The 19,144-nt window shown below is 32.1% G+C and overlaps 1 protein-coding gene across 2 annotated transcripts in view; it reads left to right on the forward strand.

Annotated features, from left to right (window-relative positions):
• Positions 1 to 19,144, forward strand: part of RNGTT (RNA guanylyltransferase and 5'-phosphatase) — a 344,105-nt gene that overhangs the window by 188,589 nt on the left and 136,372 nt on the right. For both annotated transcript variants that reach the window (XM_079146976.1, XM_079146977.1), the window contains exon 13: positions 11,361 to 11,461. In XM_079146976.1, coding sequence (XP_079003102.1) covers positions 11,361 to 11,461 — 101 coding nt within the window. The remainder of the gene's footprint in view (positions 1 to 11,360; positions 11,462 to 19,144) is intronic.

Consider the following 19,144-nt stretch of genomic DNA (forward strand, 5'->3'; position numbering starts at 1 on the left):
ACTGCATACCAGCTAATTAACATATCAGTCATTTCTATATAGACACTACTTTTGGACTCTTCGGCCAACTTTATTCCTTCACTCCCTCTAGCTCCTGGCAACCACCACCCTATTCTCTGCTTTTTTGTGTTTGACTATTTTAGATTCCGCATGTGAGATCATGCAGTATTTCTCATTTGTGTTTGCTTGTTTTGCTGAGCACAATATTCTCTAGCTCTGTCTATGTTGCTACAAGTGGTAGGGGGTTCCTTTGTTTTAAAGACTGAACAATTTTTCATTAAACATATACTGTGTTTTCTTTATACATTCATATATTGAAGGCCATTTTCATTTCTTGGCTATTATGAGTAAACCTATTATAAACATGGGAATGCAGATATCTCTTAGCAATCCTGTTTTCATTACTCTTTGATATGCCTAGAAGTGGGATTGCTGGATCATATGGTGGCTTTATCTTTTAATTTTTTTCAGGAATCTCCATACTGTTTCCATAGTGGCAGTACCAATTTACGTTCCCACTGACAACATACAAGAGTTGCTTTTTCTCTATGTCCTCCACAACGTTTGTTATTTCTTGCCTTTTGGTACTATCCATCTAATAGGTATGATGCAAATTCCCAATGAGATTTTGATTTGCATCAGAATGATGATTAGAAATTTGAGCCTTTTCATATTCTTGTTGGTCATCTGAATTTCTTCTTTTGAGAAGTGTCTGTTAGGTCCTTATGCTATGTTTTAATTAGGTTATTTATATTTCTAGTATTGTATGATTTATGTATATGTTTTGAATATCAACCCCTTATTGGATATATTTTACACATATTTTTCCCATTCTGTAAGTTGCCTTTTATTATTATTATTTTTCTGTGCAGAAGCTTTTTAGTTTGAAGAGTCCCCCCCTTGTTTATTTGTACATTTGCCATCTATACATTTAGTGTCATATCCAGAAAATTATTGCCAAGGCCACTGTGAAGATTTTTCCCTATGTTTTCTTCTAGGATTTTTCCAGTTTCAAGTTTTAATTTTAAATCTTTAATTCATTTTGAGTTCATTTATGTGTCATGGTGTGAACTCTTTAGTTTTTGCATTGGTTCTATTTATTTAATTGTTACTTTTTGTTTGTTTGATTTTTGGAGGGGTGGTGGTATTACTGGGGCTTGAACCCAGGGGAGATTTGCCACTGAGATACATCTTTTTTTTTTTTTTTTTTAATTTTGAGACAGAGTCTCACTAAGTTGCTAAGGGTCTTGCTAAGATGTTGAAGCTGGTCTTGAACTTGTGATTCTCCCACCTCAGCCTCTGGAGTTGCTGGGATTCCTGGCATGTACTATAGGACATTGGCTCAGTTGAATGTGGTAGTTAATATATATTTTGGGAACTGGAGTGAAAAAACTGGGTTTGAATATCTGTCCTGTCTGGTCATCTTACCCAACTTCCTTATTACCTCAGATTTGTGATCTGTGAACATAAATATGCTTATATTTATATAAATTTTATTCTGAAAATAAAATGACTTAATAGCACTCAGACTCAGAGACTGGTGGAAAATAAATAATAAATGATAGCCATTAGAAATTATTACTGTCTTTATTTTCCTATGTAAAGAGCATAGGATTGAACAAAACTAGAGAGGACTAATAAGACTAGATGTGGGGAGGTTTTGGTTGTTTGGTTAAGAAGCTTGTATTATTTCAGTAAACCATCTAATCAGATGTAGTCAGGATCAGTTATATTTGATAGGGCCTGTTGATAGTCAGGTTACCTATTAGGTTATCATGGTAGCCTGGATGAAAGAATAATGGAGATAATTGATGAAATCTGAGAACGATTTAGATTGTATCAAGATGATTCAGAAGTTTAGAACCTGCCTGTTTGGGGAGATTCATAATAATCAGAAATGAAAATTAGAATGGAGAGGAACTAGTTTTTTTGTTTAAAAATATAAAATGATTCAGTTGTAGAATTGAAACTTCAGGCTACCATCAAGATGTTAATGAAGGAAGTCTTTGATCAACATACTTTTATGTTTGAAAATGAGAATCTAGATTTCCTTGAGAGAAAAACTGGAACCAGAAATGATGATTTGGTAGTAGTTTTCATTTTGGATATATGTGGAGTCTTACAAGAGAGTGTATTATTACATACAGTGAGTACCAGTAAAATAAAGGGGGAGAATTTAATGTATGAAGAATGTGTATTATTAAAAAGTGATTCCATTGTTTTGCTGTCTCTGGTAGCACTACCATCAAAAATTTCTTTAGGGTTTTTTTCAAATGAATTGCTAGAACAATAAGTAATTAAACTAATATAGTGAGGACAGGGATCTTTCTTTGCTCTAATGTGAGCCTCATGAGGAAGGTATTGTATGTTTCTAATTTCAGTGAAGAACCTGTAATGTATATTCTGATATCATTACTGCTCACATTTTTCTAGTTGGAACTTATTGAATAATTCCAACAGCTGCAAGCCATTTTAGATACCTGTAGTCTAGAAATTTTGTTTCAGGCAAGCAAAGTGCTGTTACTATATTTTTACAAATGAGATAGATGAAGCTCACACTTTGAACTTGCTTAAAATTATTAAGTTGATAGAAGCACAGAAGGACTAATATCTCACCCTGTTTTCTGTTTATTACCACTAGATTTGTTTACATCAAGGTTTCTCAACCCTGACACAATGGATATTTTGAGCTGGATCATTCTTTGTTATAGCTAGTTGTCCTGTGCATTGTAGGCTATTTAACAGCATCCCCAGCCTCTACCCACTAGATGGCAGTAGCACCTCCTTCCCTTTCCAGCATTAACCAAAAATGACAGGCTATTGCCAAATATCCTCTTGGGGCAAAATCACCCCTTATTGAGAGCCACCGCTTTATACAAGGAATACAACACTTAAACTTTCAGTGAGTTTTCTGTCTTCTGTAGTTTTAGAGAATTTCCTTGGCATATGGCCATCTGCATGAAAGCCAGAGTCAGCACATATTTGCTAAATACTGTGTTAACATTACTTTGTTGCCTGATATTTACATTCACTGCATTGTTTCATTAAGGTGGTAATGGAATATCCTAGGTCACATTGAAAATTGCATTCAGACACAAATCTACTCCTAGTTGTATTTAATAGCTCACTGGATAAAATTAGATTTATTTCTACAGAACTAAGTATTGCATTTATCAGTTAAATACAGTTTTGATAATTATTTTAATCTAGATCCACGTAGGCAAATTTAGTGAAATTAAAATGCACTAATACCTAATTAAATACTAGAATATATAGTTTGAAAGGATGTTTTGTGTTCTTTTTTATTGTTCTTTTTAAAATATTTTTTAAATGTTGATGAAACGTTATTTTATTCATTTATTTGTATGAGGTGCTGAGAATTGAACCCAGTGCCTCACACATGCTAGGTAAGTGCTCTTACCACTGAGCCATAACCCCAACCCCTTGTTTATTCTTGTTTATAGTTCAGCAAGATTCTATATTTCAAGTGATAGATCATGAATATTTGTTTTTAAAAGGCTTAAATCTGTATTATATAATGTTTTCCCCCTTATTTGCAGATCATAAATATGGTTCTTTTGATAGTGATTGATACACTGTTTCATGAATATTGCTTAAGTTATTTCATCATTTGAGATATTCTATTTTAAAATAAATATATTTAAATATATCTGAGGCAGATATTTTATAGCAAGTCTTAAAATTCTGTTAATTTCTTTCTTTCATTCTTTCTTTCTCTTTCTCTTTACCCCGCCCATCCCTATCTCTCTCTCCCTGTCTTTCTCTCCCCCCCTCTTCAACTCTTTCTCCCCTCTTTCCCCCTCGCTCTTCTCCCACTCCCCTCCCTCCATCCCTCCCTTCCTTTCTTCTTTCACTAGGGCCTTGCACATGCTAGGTGAAAGCTCTGCCATTGAGCTACATTCCCAGACTCTAGACTCTTGTTGTTTTATTCTTTACAAGGTACTGATTGAGCTTTCACTCACATTTTATATTGTTGATATGATACAAGTCGATGTTTTTTACTGAAGTAGAAGTTACATTCTAATAGGTATTTCAATAATTTTATCCATGGAATCTGTGTTCTTGTTGAATCTACATTTAAAAATTGGAAACTACAGTACTTAAAAGATATCATTTCCTAAATTTTTTTATCATACATTCATTTATTCACATAAAATAGTTCTGAAATTTCATTAGAGAAGAGTCTTGATTTCTAAAGGGGAGAATGTGAATGATATTTGATATTTATTATACAAATAAAATTATGTATTAAAATACTTTTAGAATTTTCTGTTAGGTACTTGACTTAGCAGTTTTCTGTTACCCTAACAAAATAGCTGAGACCAGGTAGTTTATATGTAATAGGTGCTAATTTGACTTTAGTTCTAGAAGTCTGTTAGCATGGTACCAGCATCTGGTGAAGTCTTTCTTGTTGTATTATAACATGACAGAGGACATTGTATGGTGAAACAGAGCCAGTGTGTGTTCTTATTTAAAGCCACTAATGCCATTATAGGGGCCCCACTGTGATGATCTCATCTAATCTTAATTATCTCCTAAAGGACCACCTTCAAATAGTTATAAATTTGGAAATGAGGTTTATAACACATGAATTTTTTTTTTGGGGGGGGACACATTTAAATGATAACATTGCCTGTTATGAGATAATTTTAAACTGTATAATCATTAAACGTTACTAAATTTAATAACTTGGATTGTTATTTTCTAAGTATCCTATACTCATAGTCACATATAAATAAAGAAGGAACAAAAGTAAATGATGATTTGTCTACATGTATGATATTTTTGTCTCAGAGGCTAAGTGGGTAGGAAAGGGATGGACATAACCTTTTTCAAAGTACATAGAATCAGTATTTCTTTTTCAGTCCATTTTACTTTACTGATACTTCTTTCTCCTGTACTCTGGTTGAACCCTTATTACCATACTGAGCTACTTTACTAAAAGGTTTGTAATATTTCTGTTAAACATGGTTTATTAGGAAAATGATTTAATTTTTATCAGATTTTTTTTCATTAATGGATTGAGAGTTTTTTTTTTTCAGAGTTCACATTTTATAATATTTATATTTAAAGGACATCTAGAGGAATTTATTTGTGATCATCTAGAAGTATATATGTTACCTAATGAATCTTTTATGATAAATACATGGAAAAAATTTCTGCTGAAAAATTATATCTTATTTTATATTCATTCATGTTTAAACATAAGACCTGGGAGAACATAATAGATGTTCTTAAATATGCTGCAAATAAAAGGTATAGCAAAACTTAAGTTATATTAAATTGTCATGTAGACTTCTCTTTGAAATTAGTGATCCTATGACTAGGGTTTTGCAGTTTTTCTCAAATTTATAAAAATCAGTTAGATTTCAGAAAAGCAATTTGATTTTCACATTTAAAAATAATATTAATGAGGATACTCAGCAGCTTTTTCTTCCTATCTTTTTCATAATATGCTCCTAACTCCATAATGTCCTTTTTGAATTGACATACTTGCTTTTCCTTTAGTATATCTGCATTTTTCTACTTTTGTTTTTTTTTTCAATTTATTTCATGTTTTTCATACTACCCAGATCTATATACAGATTTACATTATCCTAATCAAAATACTAATTGCATTTTCCATAGAGCTAGAATTGTAGAACTAGAAAAAAATTTGTATAATTTATCTAAAACCATAAAAGGCCCTGAATATCAGCCAAGGCAGCTTTGAGAAAGAATAACAATTTGGAGGCATCACACTTTCTGATTTTAAGTTGTTTTATCAATCTCTGTTAATCAAAACAGTGTGGTGCTGATGTAAAAATAAACACATAGAACAATGGCCCAGAATAGAGAGTCCAGAAATAAACCTAAACATCTATGGTCAACTGAGTTTTTCTTTTTGTTTTTACTGGGATTGAACCTAGGCTTCTTAAAATAAGTGCGTCTTGTTCTACCATTGAGCTACACTTCCAGCTCCAAGTCAACTTAATTTTTGACAAGATCACCAATAATACACTGGAGAAAAAGTAATTTCTTCAATAAATGGCAGTGGGAAAATTGAATACCACATACAAAAATGAAATTGAACTCTTATACCATATTAAAAATCAACTAAAGATAAAGATCGAAATGTTAAGACCTTGAACTGTAAAGCTGGTAGCAAACAGGGGAAAGCATTTTGACTTTTTAGTCTTGGCAATGATTTTTTAATACCAAATGACAAAGTTCAAATAACAAAAATAAAAAATAGGTTGGTGGGCTTACTTCAAACCACAAAGCTTCTGCACAGCAAAGGAAACAACATAATGAAAAGGCTGCCTATCATTGGGAGAAAATATTTTCAAACTATATATCTGGTTAGGGGTTATTATCAACTGTACACTATTAGGAACTCAATAGCAAACAACCAACTAAACAAACAACATCCCCCAAATAATTAATTTTAAGAAATGAAAAAGGACCTGAATAGTCTTTTTCCCAAAGAAGACATTAAACTGGGCAATAGGCAAATGCAAATCAAAGCCAGAATGTAGTATCATTTCATGCATATTTTATGGACTATTATCACAAAGACAGGAGATAACAAGTATTGGTAAAGATATGGAGAAAAGGGCGCCCTTGAACACTGTTAGTGAGAATGTAAATTGTTATACCCATGATGGGAAGCAATGTGTATACTTTGTAAAAAATTAAAAATAGAGCTGCTGTTTGCCACTTCTGGGGATGCATCAAAAGAAATGAAAATCAACACCTTTATAGACATATATGTACTACTGGGTCTACAGTAGCATTATGTACAATAACCAAGATATAGAAGCCACCTCAAGGTCCTTTAGTGGATGAATGGATAAATTGTGGTATATACATGAAATGGAATATTATTCAGGTTTAAAAAAAGGAAACTCTGCCATTTATGACAACTTGGATAGAACCTGAGGCCATTTTGCTATGTAAAATAAGCCCAGCATAAAAAACAAAATACTGTATGACCTTATTTCTGTGTGGAATCTTCAAAAGTCAATTACATAGAAACAGTGTAGAACAGTTGTTATCATGGGTCAGATATGAGAGACTGATCAAAGAGCACAAAGTTGCAATTATATAAGATGAATAAGCCTGAAGATCTAATGTACAGCAAAACATCTATAGTTAATAATATTATGTTATGTACTGGAAATTTGCTGAGAAAATAGATTTTACATACTCTTTTATGCACATAGAGATGCTAATAATGTGAAGAAATGGATGTGTTAATTTGTGTGTAATTGTTTCACTATATCAAAATATCATGTTGTATACCTTAATATTTATAATAAAGTCCATTCAAATAAGTTTTGATTGTGTTGAATAAATGCATTCCAGTGGGTTAACCATAAACTGAATATATGAATATATTATTACTGTGATTTATTCATGTTTACATTTATATATAAGAAATCAATAATAAGAGCACAGTAAATGTTCACATGTATTTTTTTAAGAAAACATTTTTTTCCCAGTAGTCTATTTAACTACCTGACTGTGATATAAAACTATCTCCACTCTGTATTTCCAAAACTCTTAATCACAATATACAGGAATTCTGTAACCATTAAGCTGTGACTTCCCTTATCCTCACCTCTACCCCTGGTGGCCTCTAATCCATTTTCTGTTACTATGATTTTGCCTAGTCTAGATATTTTATAGAAGTGGAATAGTACAATATTATTTTGTGTTTGACTTATTTCATTTAACATACTGCTTTTGAGGTTCATCCATTTTGTAGCATGTGTCAGAACTTCATTCTGTTTTATGGCTGAGTAATAATAGTTCATTGTATGTATATATTCCCTTTGTTTCTTCTTTCTGTTGATAGAAACTGGTTATTTCCACCTTTTGATTTTTGTGAATAATGCTGCAGTGAACATTGACATAAACTTTTCAATTTGTCGGAGTGTGCAGGTAGGAGTGGAACTGCAGTGTCATAGGGCATTGCAGTGTCAGATGGTGATTCTATATCTCGTATTTTAGGAATTGTCAAGCTGCTGTCCATGGTGGCTGCACCATTCTGCATTTCTTCCGACAATGTATACAGATTGGGATTTCTTTACATCCTCACCATTACTTGTTATTTTCTGTGTTTTTGATTTTAGCCATCCTTATAGATGTGTGAAATGTCATCTCATTTTAGTTTTGACTTGCTTTTTTTAAAATGACTAACTGTAGGGTTCAGCTTTTTTTTTTTTTTTCATTTGTATATCTCTATGGAGAAATGTTTTGACTATTTTAAAATTGGGTTGTTGGTCTTTTTGTTGTTAAATTATAGAAGTTCTTTATTCTGGATATTAAATCCTTATCAAATATATAATTTGCAAACATTTTCTCCCATCATGTAGATTATCTTTTCACTGTCTTGGTAGTGTCCTGTGATGCACAAAGTTTTTAACTTTTTTTGGTACTGGTGATTGAACTAAGGACTTTGTGCATGTTGGGCAAACACTCTACAACTGTGGTACATCCCCAGACCTTTTAAAACTTTTTGCCGAGAAAGGGTCTTATTAAGTTGCCTAGACTGGACTCCATCTTAAAATGTTCCTGTCTTACCCTCCTGAGTAGCTAGGATTTACAGGTATGCACCACTTGCGGTATGTTAAAGGTTTTAAATTTTGACGAAGTCTGTTTTATCTATTTTTTTCTTTTGTTGTCTGTACTTTTGATGCCCAGTTTAAATCCATTCCTAAATCCAAGGTCAGGAAGATTTACCCCTGTGTTTTCCTTTAAGACTTTAGTGTGCTGTTATATTTAGGTTTTTGATCCATTTTTAGTTAATTTTTAGTGTGAAGTGGGGAGTCTATCTTCATTGTTTTGCATGTGAAAATCCCATTGTTCCAGCATTGTTTCTTGAAGAGAGCATTCTTCCCTCATTGAATGGACTTGGTGCCCTTGTAAAACATTATTTGTCTATGAATGTATAGGTTTATTTTCATTGGTCTTTGTGTCTGTCCTTAGGCCAGTTAGGCATTGCTTTGATTACTGTAGCTTTGGAATAAGTTTTGGAAGTAGAAAGTGAGACTATTTTTGATCTTTTTAAAAGATGATTTCAGCTTTTCAGGATACCTCGAAATTCCATGAGTTTGAAGTTTGGCCTTTTCATTCCTATAAAAAATGTTGGAATTTGGATGGGAATTGCATTGATTCTCCTGTAGATTGCTCTAAATAGTACTGACATCTTAGCAATATTCAGTCTTATCCATGAACATGTGGTTTCTTTTCATTTGTAGTTCTTCTTTAACTTCTCATCAATGTTTTATAGTTTTCGCTATATGGATCATTCATTTTCTAAGTTAAATATGCCCCTGGGTATTTTGTTCTTATAGAAGCTATTGTCAATTTTCTTAATTTCTTAATTTTCTTTTTGGATTTTTATTGCTGGTATATAGGAACAAAGCTGAGTTTTTGCATGGATAATATCACCAAAAATATTCTTAGAAATGTATTTAATAAAACTGTCTAACAACATTGCTGAGGCTCATTTAAAGAGATATAAATAAGTGCAGGAATTTTTAGTATTTATTAATCGTAAGATTCATGTTAAGATGCCATTTCTTCCCTAATCTATTGATTTAGTACAATTTTGATTAAATTCCCAGTAGGCTTGTTTTTCATACAAATTGACAAGCTTTTTTAAAAATTTAGGTGGAAATACAAATGTCACATTAGCTAAAAGTGTTTTGAAGAAGAAGAAAAAAGTTTTGAGGACTTACACAACCTGCTTTCAGAATTTACAAGTTGAGACCGTGCTGTTAACAGAAAGAAAGGCATATGTGTCAATGTCATTAGTGAGGACAGAAATATATTTCTAACAACTGATTTTTGTCAAAGATGCCAAGGCAATTCAATTTGGAAAAGACAGTTTTTGCAACAAATGGTGCTGGGTTAATTTAATATCTGCCAGTGAACCTAAGCCTTTACATTACACCATATAAATAAGTAAACTTGAAATGAATCATTGACCTAACAATAAGAGCTATGAAAACTATGAAAGTTCTCTAAGAAAACACAGTAGAAAAAAACGTAGTAAAAATCTAGTGACTTTAGATTAGAAACAGTTTCCTTAAACAGGACACAAAAATGCAAATTATATAATTTAAAAATGAGTAATTTTGACCTCTCTAAAATAAAAAACAATACTTTGCTCTTCAAAAGAAATTGTTAAGAAAATGAAAAGGGAGTCCAAAGACTGGTTAGAAAATATTTGTGATACATATATGAAACAAAGGTTATTTGTCCAAATATATAAACAACTATTCTTGTAAGTCAATTATGAAACAAACTACTTAATAAAAACAGGAATAAAAGATTTGAACACTTCACCAAAGGGTATCCAGATAGCAACTAAGCAAATGAAAAGATCTTCAACATCTTTTGTTGTTAGAGTAATGCAAATTATGCAAATGGTTAAAATTGAAAAGACTGACAATGCCTAGTCCTAGGGTAGATGTGGAATAGGTCAACCAAATACATTGCTGGTGGGAATGGGAAATATTACATCCTTGATGGAAAACAGTTTGATGATTTTGTACAAAGTTAAATATACATTTAGTGTATGACACTGTCATTCCATTCTTCAGTGTGTTTATCTAGGAGTTAAGAAAATGTGTATATAAATGATGAGCAGCATCATTTATGATAGACAAAACCTGTAAACAACCCAGATATCCATCAACTTGTAAATGCATAAGCCATTGGTGTTATATGTATTACAAAGGAATCTTACTCAAATAAAAAGGAACAAACTACTAATATATAACCAGCATAACTATACCTCAAAAATCTTATGTTGTTGTTATGTATTCCTGAGGAGCTACACAACTTTAGTGATAGATAGCTGTTCATTGTTACCAAAATTAAGGAGAGAGAATTGATTGCAAATGTCAGGATGAAACTGTTGGGTCATTGGAATGTTTCGTATTATGATTGTAGTGATAGTTATATGACTGTATCTATTTGTTAAATTTCATTGCCTAATTTTGCTCATTGTAATTTGTCCTTCAGGAAATATGAATAAGGAAAAAGATAGGTTTTTGAAAAAATCGTCAAGCTTTCTTTTAAGGCATAGAAAGATTAGATTAAATAACTGGTTTTATTTTTTTGGGCTTTCATAAACAAGGGTCTGTGTCCTTGATAGGAAAAGGAGAAAGGCCATCAGTTAGGAGGGATATATTTAGTCTCATATGTTTGTAGAAGATTAAAAAAATTATGTTCAGAAAAGAAATAATTTTGCTTATTAGTAAAAGTAATGTTGAATTTAATAAATTGAATCTTTAATTTTTTAGCTTCTTACTAATTATGACCATCATTTTAATTCACTTTAGAAATATAAGCCTGGTCGATGTGATGATATTTTGAAATGGAAACCTCCCAGTCTGAATTCTGTAGATTTTCGCCTAAAGATAACAAGAATGGGAGGAGAAGGGTAAGTGTCCCACTCACCAATGCTTTCCCCCATCTGTGATTTTTACATTAAATAATATTCTAAGACTTCACTATTTCTAGGGTATTTTGCAATATGTTAAAAAAGAATGTGAAATATTTTATACTTTACGTATACATCTCTCTTATTTCCACAAATTACTTGTTCTTTTGACCTACAGAGACTAACATTTTGTAGCAACCTTTAAATTTTACTTTTAGCCTTAAAATTTTTTAAAATTTTAAATAGCTATCAGCAATATTAAAATAAAGTTAATCTTACCAAATGAATTATAAGTGTAAGATATAATCGAAGGGATTACGATGAGACTTATTGAAAATAAGTATTTTTTACTTTGAAGGATACTACTTCATATTTGCATGTGCACAGCAAACATTTATTCATACTTCATTAGGGTAAGGTTTTCATGTTGACAATAAGTTTTTTATGATGTTCATTAGGTTTTAAGTTTTTCATTTATTAGAGTGCTTCCTTTATGATTTTATTGGTTGCTGTTTTAGAATAAAAGATGCTTTAATGCGAATATGTTTATTATATTTTCAAATTGTTTTATTTCACTTTGTTCTACACATTTTTAAGACATTTAAATAAATACAAAATAAGAACTGCTTAAACAAAAGGAGAAATCATAAAAATGTAAATATGATAACAGTAGCAAAGAGATTAAAATTTACCAATGTATGCCATGACATTCATTCTACCTGTCAAATCTAAAACAGATGTGCCTTTTGTAGATAGGATATACATTAGAATAGGTATTCTCAAAACAAGAGATAACAAGTGTAAGAGAAGATGTGGAGAACAGGGAACCCCTAACTCCTGTGCACTATTGGTGGGAGTGTGAAATGGCATAGTCACTATGGAAAATGGTATTGAGGTCTTACAAGTAAAATAAAATAACCAGATCGTCCAGCAATATCATAACTTGGTGTGTCCAAAGGAACAGCCTGAATAATTTGAAGAGAGAGTTGTATACCCATGTTTATTGCAGCTAAAATGCGGAACAAAGCAAAATATTCCTCAATAGATGAATGAATAAAGAAAACTGTAACTTACTATGCAAAATAGAATATTATTCAGTATTTAAAAGGAAGAAAATCCTGCCATTTGCAATAATATGTATAACCCTGGAGGAAAATGTGCTAAATGAAATAAACACAGAAAGACAGATACTGTATGTGGAATCTAAAAAGTCAGACTCATTGAACTAGAGAGAAGAATGGTCTTTGACAGGGGCTGGGTATGGTGAAAATGGGGAGATGTTGATCAAAGGGTTTCATGTTTCAGTCATGCAGGATGAATAATTTGAGATCTAATGTATACCATGGTAACTATAGTTAATATTGCTGTACTATACACTTGAAATTTGCTAAGAAGGTAGATCTTAAGTATTAAGACTCACACACATAAAAAATAGCAGCTATGTGAGGTGATAGGTATGAAAATTAACCTGATTGTGGTCATATTTCTCATTTCACAATGTATTGGGATATGAAAATACCACATTGTGCACTCTAAATAATATTTATTTGTCATGTATACCTCAGTAAAGGTGGAAAACTTTTTTTTTTTTTAAAGAAAGGATGTTATTTTTTTATAGGAATCCAGACTCCATAAGATTAAAATAGTCTTTTAAGAGAGCAAAAATTCTCAAAGAAGGGATACTGTGCAATGTGGTGAATCCTAAGTAAGAAAGGGGTTTAACTAGGCATATGGATGTTAGTTTTTCAAAAATAGGGTATTTAATATTTTACATCCTTACATCCTGTTTAGAACTTATTTTGGCATTGAGACTTAATGGCAAAAAAAATTGCTAGAGAATAATTTTCTGGGGCCCCTGAATAGGTATTTTACACTCTTGGCTGATTTTAATCTAGGGATAGATAATTTTTTACTATTGGTAGGAATGGGTAGAACACATATTTATAAACACATGTATGAATGATTTTGGGGGCAGTTTCCAAAATAGTTCCTCTGATCCAAATGTTGGATAAATATTTATTTGTAAATTCAAGGTTATTCTTCCTGACCAAATGTATGGTGTAGAGATATTCTGGGTTGCCAGTTAACTGTGGAACCTGAAAATCAGTAATCATGCAAGCTGGTGAAGATTTGAAAAGTTCTCGGGAAGTTTTTTATACAAGACTATCTCTTATTACCTGTTTCGGTGCCTCAGGTTTTTCATCAGTAAAATAGAAATCAGCCTCATATGACTTTTCTGAGGACTAAATATATAAAGTATCAAGAACAGATCCTGGCACATGATAAACATTTCAGTGTTTGCTATTATTTTTGTTTTAATTGAAATGGATTTAGAAGTCCATCTTCCTTTCTTGTTACTCCTACAGTTTTACCTGTTACTTGGTGTACCATATAAATCCAGCTTCCAATGTGAGCTGTTCCTTTTTTGATTCCAAACTTTGTTAATTTTTCCTTTTTAAAATGCATGTATCTTGGGCTCATTTGTTTCATCAATTATAAATTGTTAAAAAGAGACTGTTGTCTCTGAAAAAGACAGTAACAGGTGGTGATGAAATGTGGGGAAATAGAAAACCTCAGATATTGATATTAAGATTGTAAATTAGTACAGCCACTTTGGCCAACAGTTTGGTAGTTCCTCAGAATGCTAGAGACTTATCATATGACCCATTAATTCTACTTTCATGGTATACATACCCAAGAGAAATGATAATCCATAATTCTTCTTAGCAACATTATTTATAATAGAAGATGCAAGCAACTCATATATCTGCCAATTGACAAATGGATTAATATGCAGACAAAATAGCTCTTCTATCCATCACACTAGTGTAGTAGATCTTAAGCAAAGGGGCTCTGGATTTATACCACCTGCATTTCAATTCCAACTCTGCCACTCTTTATTAATGTTACTTAGTCTTTCTATTGCTTGTGTATTTCTAGAACTCTATAATGTGGATAACTGTAGTGCCTGCCTCTTGTTGGAGTTTTATAAAATAATACATGTAAAACATTTAAGATTATTGCATATTTCATAATGAATACTAAATATGTATTTGTTTTTATTAATTTTAAAAAGGTTACTGCCTCTTTACAATATCCTATGGCAGAAAACAGAAGAGCCATGTACTATGGCTGTGAGATATAATGTTGGTCATGCCAGGCAAAGGCAGATATCTTCTGATAGTACTTCAGATTGGTATAGAAATAACAGCATTTGTCGTTTTTTGGTTGTGTATAATCACAGAGGCTTTGTTTATTTGCTTCATTAAAGATAGCACATCTGGAATAGCAGCTGCAGTTGGTATAACAACCTGATTAAATTTATGATAATTCATAATTATTCTAAGTCTTTGAGGATGGCACTTATCTCTGTATCTCCCTTGGGGATGCATAACTGCTTTTGGTTTGTTTTTCTGGTGGGGACGGCAAATTGTAGGGGCTTTCATTTGGTCTTTCCTAGAATAATGACTCTTACTCAATGGGTCAGACAGCCACTGTGGAAATTCTTCCAGTTGCCTAGTATTTCTTCCCAGTTATACATCCAGTAATGAAAATAGCCAAGATTGTATTTATGGAGATGCTAGTCCACTTAGATTTATTTTTTAAATTTATTTAAATTCACTTCTAACTGATACATAAAAACATAAAAATTATACTTATTTAAGGATACCATGTGATATTATGATACATGTTTACATTGTTAAATGTTTAAATCAGGTCAAACTTCTGTCCCTTCATTTACTATTTCTTTATGGTGAAACCATTCAAAATCTTCACTCTAGGTTTTTGAAAAAACAAAAACAAAAAACATATTATTGCTAGTTATAGTCACTCTGCTGTGCCAGTAGCACACCAGAATTTCTTACTTCTATGTAATTGTAATGTAGTCCCCTGGATCATCTCTTTGTCCTTTCATCTGGTAACCAGTCTTCTACTCTCAACTTCTTTAAGATTATCTTTTTTGTATTCTGAGTATGAGTGAGATCCCATAATACTTGATTTTTTGTGCCTGGCTTATTTCACTTAACATAATGATTCCAGTTCCATCTATGATTTTTGCTAATGGCAGAATTTCATTTTTCAGCCAGAAACACATTTATCACCCAGATATTCTAAGTTCTCTGTTTACTTGATGGATCATGAGGGCATTTTAGGTCCCTGACTAATTGTCTTTTTAAAGTGAGTATCTTGTAATTTTCCAAGTGGTCTGGCATTCCTTTTTTCAAGTGCATAGTCATCCGAGCAAATGGTGCCAGTCCTTTGGAAAATAGTTGGAAGATTTGTAGTAAGGGTCAGCACATTTTTTTTTCCTTTAAAAGGCTAAATAGTAAATATTTTGGGGTTTGTGGTTCATTACAGTCTCTGTCTCAGCCACTCCCTTTTGCCATTGTAATGCAAAATTGAACATAGGCAGTATGTGGATGAATGAACATGACTATGTTATAATGAAACTTAATTTATTTACAATAGCTGGTTTCAGGCTTGGAGAACTGTAGTTTGCCAACTCGAGTTTATAGTATACCCTTGTGATAGTGTTGTAGGGTACTTCTGCAAGGGAATCTGGCTCAAAGGGGCTCAGGTCTATTAGCCAGTTAAGGTCTGTGCATTTGAAGATGAGAAATGCTAGCTTAATAGAAACTCAGTGGAATATGTAGAATGGATTAAGTGGCTCTGCTTTACTTGCTCTTGAAAAAGTTCTCTTAATCTGCTGACTAGAACATTTTTTTCCTCTTGCTTATATTTACTTAAAAAATAGTGATTAATTCTGTTTTTCAGACTTATTTGAATGTATTATTTTAAAGAAAGAAATTATAATGGTAAATATATTCAGAATGTTGAAAAAGTGTTCTTATATAAAAAAGGATTAAGACAGCAAGAATATAGTTAGTAAACTGAACTGTGTGGGGTGAAAAGCCTTTTATTACTTTGCTCGGAAGAGCTCTTCCCCCTTCTATTTTGAAATGGAAGCTTGACCCTTTTATTTCTATTTCATTTAAAAAATATTTTGAAGTGAAATTAAAGATAAAAACTCAATATAACCAATATTAATACATAATATGCTTCTGACTTAAGACTGTTTGGCATATAGCATATATACATTTCTATGTATAACAATGGGTACTTTCATCTTTTAGGAAATAGCTTAAAGTAACTGCTTTATTCTTTGAAAATATTCTTATCACCCAAGCATTTTTGAAGACTAATGCCTCTTTGACTTTCAGTTTTTGAATGGTTACTATGAATATTCTTTTTTTTTTTTTTTTTTTTTTTGTGGTACTGGGAATTGAAACCAGGGCCTCATGCTTGCAAGGTAATCATTCTACCAACTGAGCTATATCCCCAGCCCTGAATATTCTTGACTGTTTTATTTTTGGTATGGCCTGGGAGAGGAAAGGAGGCCTGTGACTGACTTTAGTTCCGCAGCTCGGATATCTCTTAAGTATTATTGATTCCTATTAAGCCTTTTCTTTCAGCCTCCCTACTTCTTACAGAAAAGTTATTTCCAGGCCACCTACTAAAAGCCAATATTGGGCTGGGGTTGTGGCTTAGTGGTAGAGTGCTCACCTAGCATGCGTGAGACCCTGAGTTCTATCCTCAGCACCAGATAAAAGTAGAATAAAGGTATTGTGTCTACCTGTAACTAAAACAAAATATTTTTTTAAAAGTCAATATCATAATCAAAGTGCCTATGAATAACTAGTAGGAGAAAAGGAGAACGTAGTTTTCTGCTTTTGATATTTTCATTTGTTAATTTATTAAAGAGAAATTGATACTTTTTTGTTTCATCATTTGGATCTATAAAAATTTTCATGTTTATTAATTTTAAACACTGTTCTTTATATTGAGAATCTTTTACTTGTGTTATTTGTTCTCAATGCATATTTTCCTTAATTGCAATTCTTTAATTTACCATTTGTTTTTGTTATGAGATTTTTGTTACTTTACATAGATTAAATGCTAGTTAATTTTTACTTCACATTGAAGGTTATGGGGGAACTAATCCAGGTAATTTAGGAACACAATATTTATAGAGCCTCTTGAGGGGATGGGATGAGAAGAATTGAAAACAAATTAACTAGCTTTGTTTTTTTTAATTTAAAGTATTATAAGTATGGAAACACTATAAACTATTTTAGAAGTGAGATAGGATTGAAAAAATGAGTAGAGATATTGTTGAGCATGAGGGTTTTTCTGTGAGGAAGAAAGAAGATACAAATATGAGAGGAGGAAGACAGTGAAGAACCCTGTGGAATGGATAAAAAAATTTAAATTATTGACTCTCTCTCTCTCTCTCTATATATATATATACACACATACATATGCATGTATTCAAATACATATAAATATGTGGATTCTTTTATATGGTGGGTGATACACATTTACACAGGTTTCTTAGCTCCTTACTAAGAAGGTCTAGACACAGAGATACACTAGTAATAATGAGCATATCTGTCACCCAGAATATTGTCTAATACCATTCCTCACTTACCAGATGTCCTGGGAGAAATGACTTATTTTTAGGGTTGGATAGGGCGGATGCAAGATAAACATGGAACACCTTCTTACCCCTTTTAAAAAGAGAGGTGGGGGGAGAGAGAAAAAGAGAGAATGAATGTCAAAAAGATACAGAACTTAAAGGAACCCATACTTGAAGGAACTTGAAGGGGCTACCTTGTCAAATCTGTGATAATTTGTGTACCAAAAGGACATTAATGAATTATAAACTGTGATAAAAATAGGAATCCATGGAGCTGAAGAAATAGCTCCTTTCGGAGAGCGCTCGCATAGCATGCGCAAGGAACCATGGTTCAAATCCCTGGCCGCCCGAAGGAGAAAACAAAGAAAAATCTACAAAAATAGGAATCCATGAGTCCATAGTGATTGTAAATGAGAAGAAGTGGTTTTGTCTTTAGTAGAATGCATATTAGTAAATATGGACGGAGTCCTGGGAGAATCATTTTGTCACCATCAGAATAAAGTTTGGTTCCAGCAAAAATAATAAGTGCATACTAAGTCAAGGAGAGAAATTTATATGAGGAGTAGAATAGTTTCGGCTTTAATATATCTTTCTGTAGATTGCTTATAATCTGCAAGGGGAAAAATGGTAACTATATAGTTGCTTATGAAAATTAACATTAGAAGAGAAAATAAAATGGACATCCTGTGTTTCAGTTACCTAGTATTCTGACTGTGGATGTATAGCTCGAATCTTATGATGAGAGAACAGAAAGATCTCATATGTGAAATATTCTGTTTTTTTTTTTTAAAGGAATCTATGTTATGCAAATATGTCAGGGTCCTAAAGAAAATCTGAGAAATGCATGCATATAATGTAGCATACAATTTCAGGAGGTCAGCTACTACTTGGAGCAATAGATAACTTTTTACATAAAAGTATATTATGTCTGAGAAGTGTAATAACTTTGAGATACTTCCCTACTCCTTGCTTTCACTTTCCTTATTGAGCATTTGTTCATTTTTTCCTTCCTGTGTACCAGGCACTGAAGTATATCCAGTGATTCTTTTCTAAATTAAATCACTATTTTCTGAATCACAATTATCACAGCACTGTTATAAAATTATTTTGGTGATTTCTTATCAGTCTTTTCATTATTGTGGAGCAATTCACAAACACTTCAAAATATTAATCACTTAAAGACTTTTTGTTTTCCCTTATGAGGA

The sequence above is a fragment of the Sciurus vulgaris genome (assembly GCF_902686455.1).
Source record: "Sciurus vulgaris genome assembly, chromosome: 7".
NCBI lineage: Eukaryota > Metazoa > Chordata > Mammalia > Rodentia > Sciuridae > Sciurus > Sciurus vulgaris.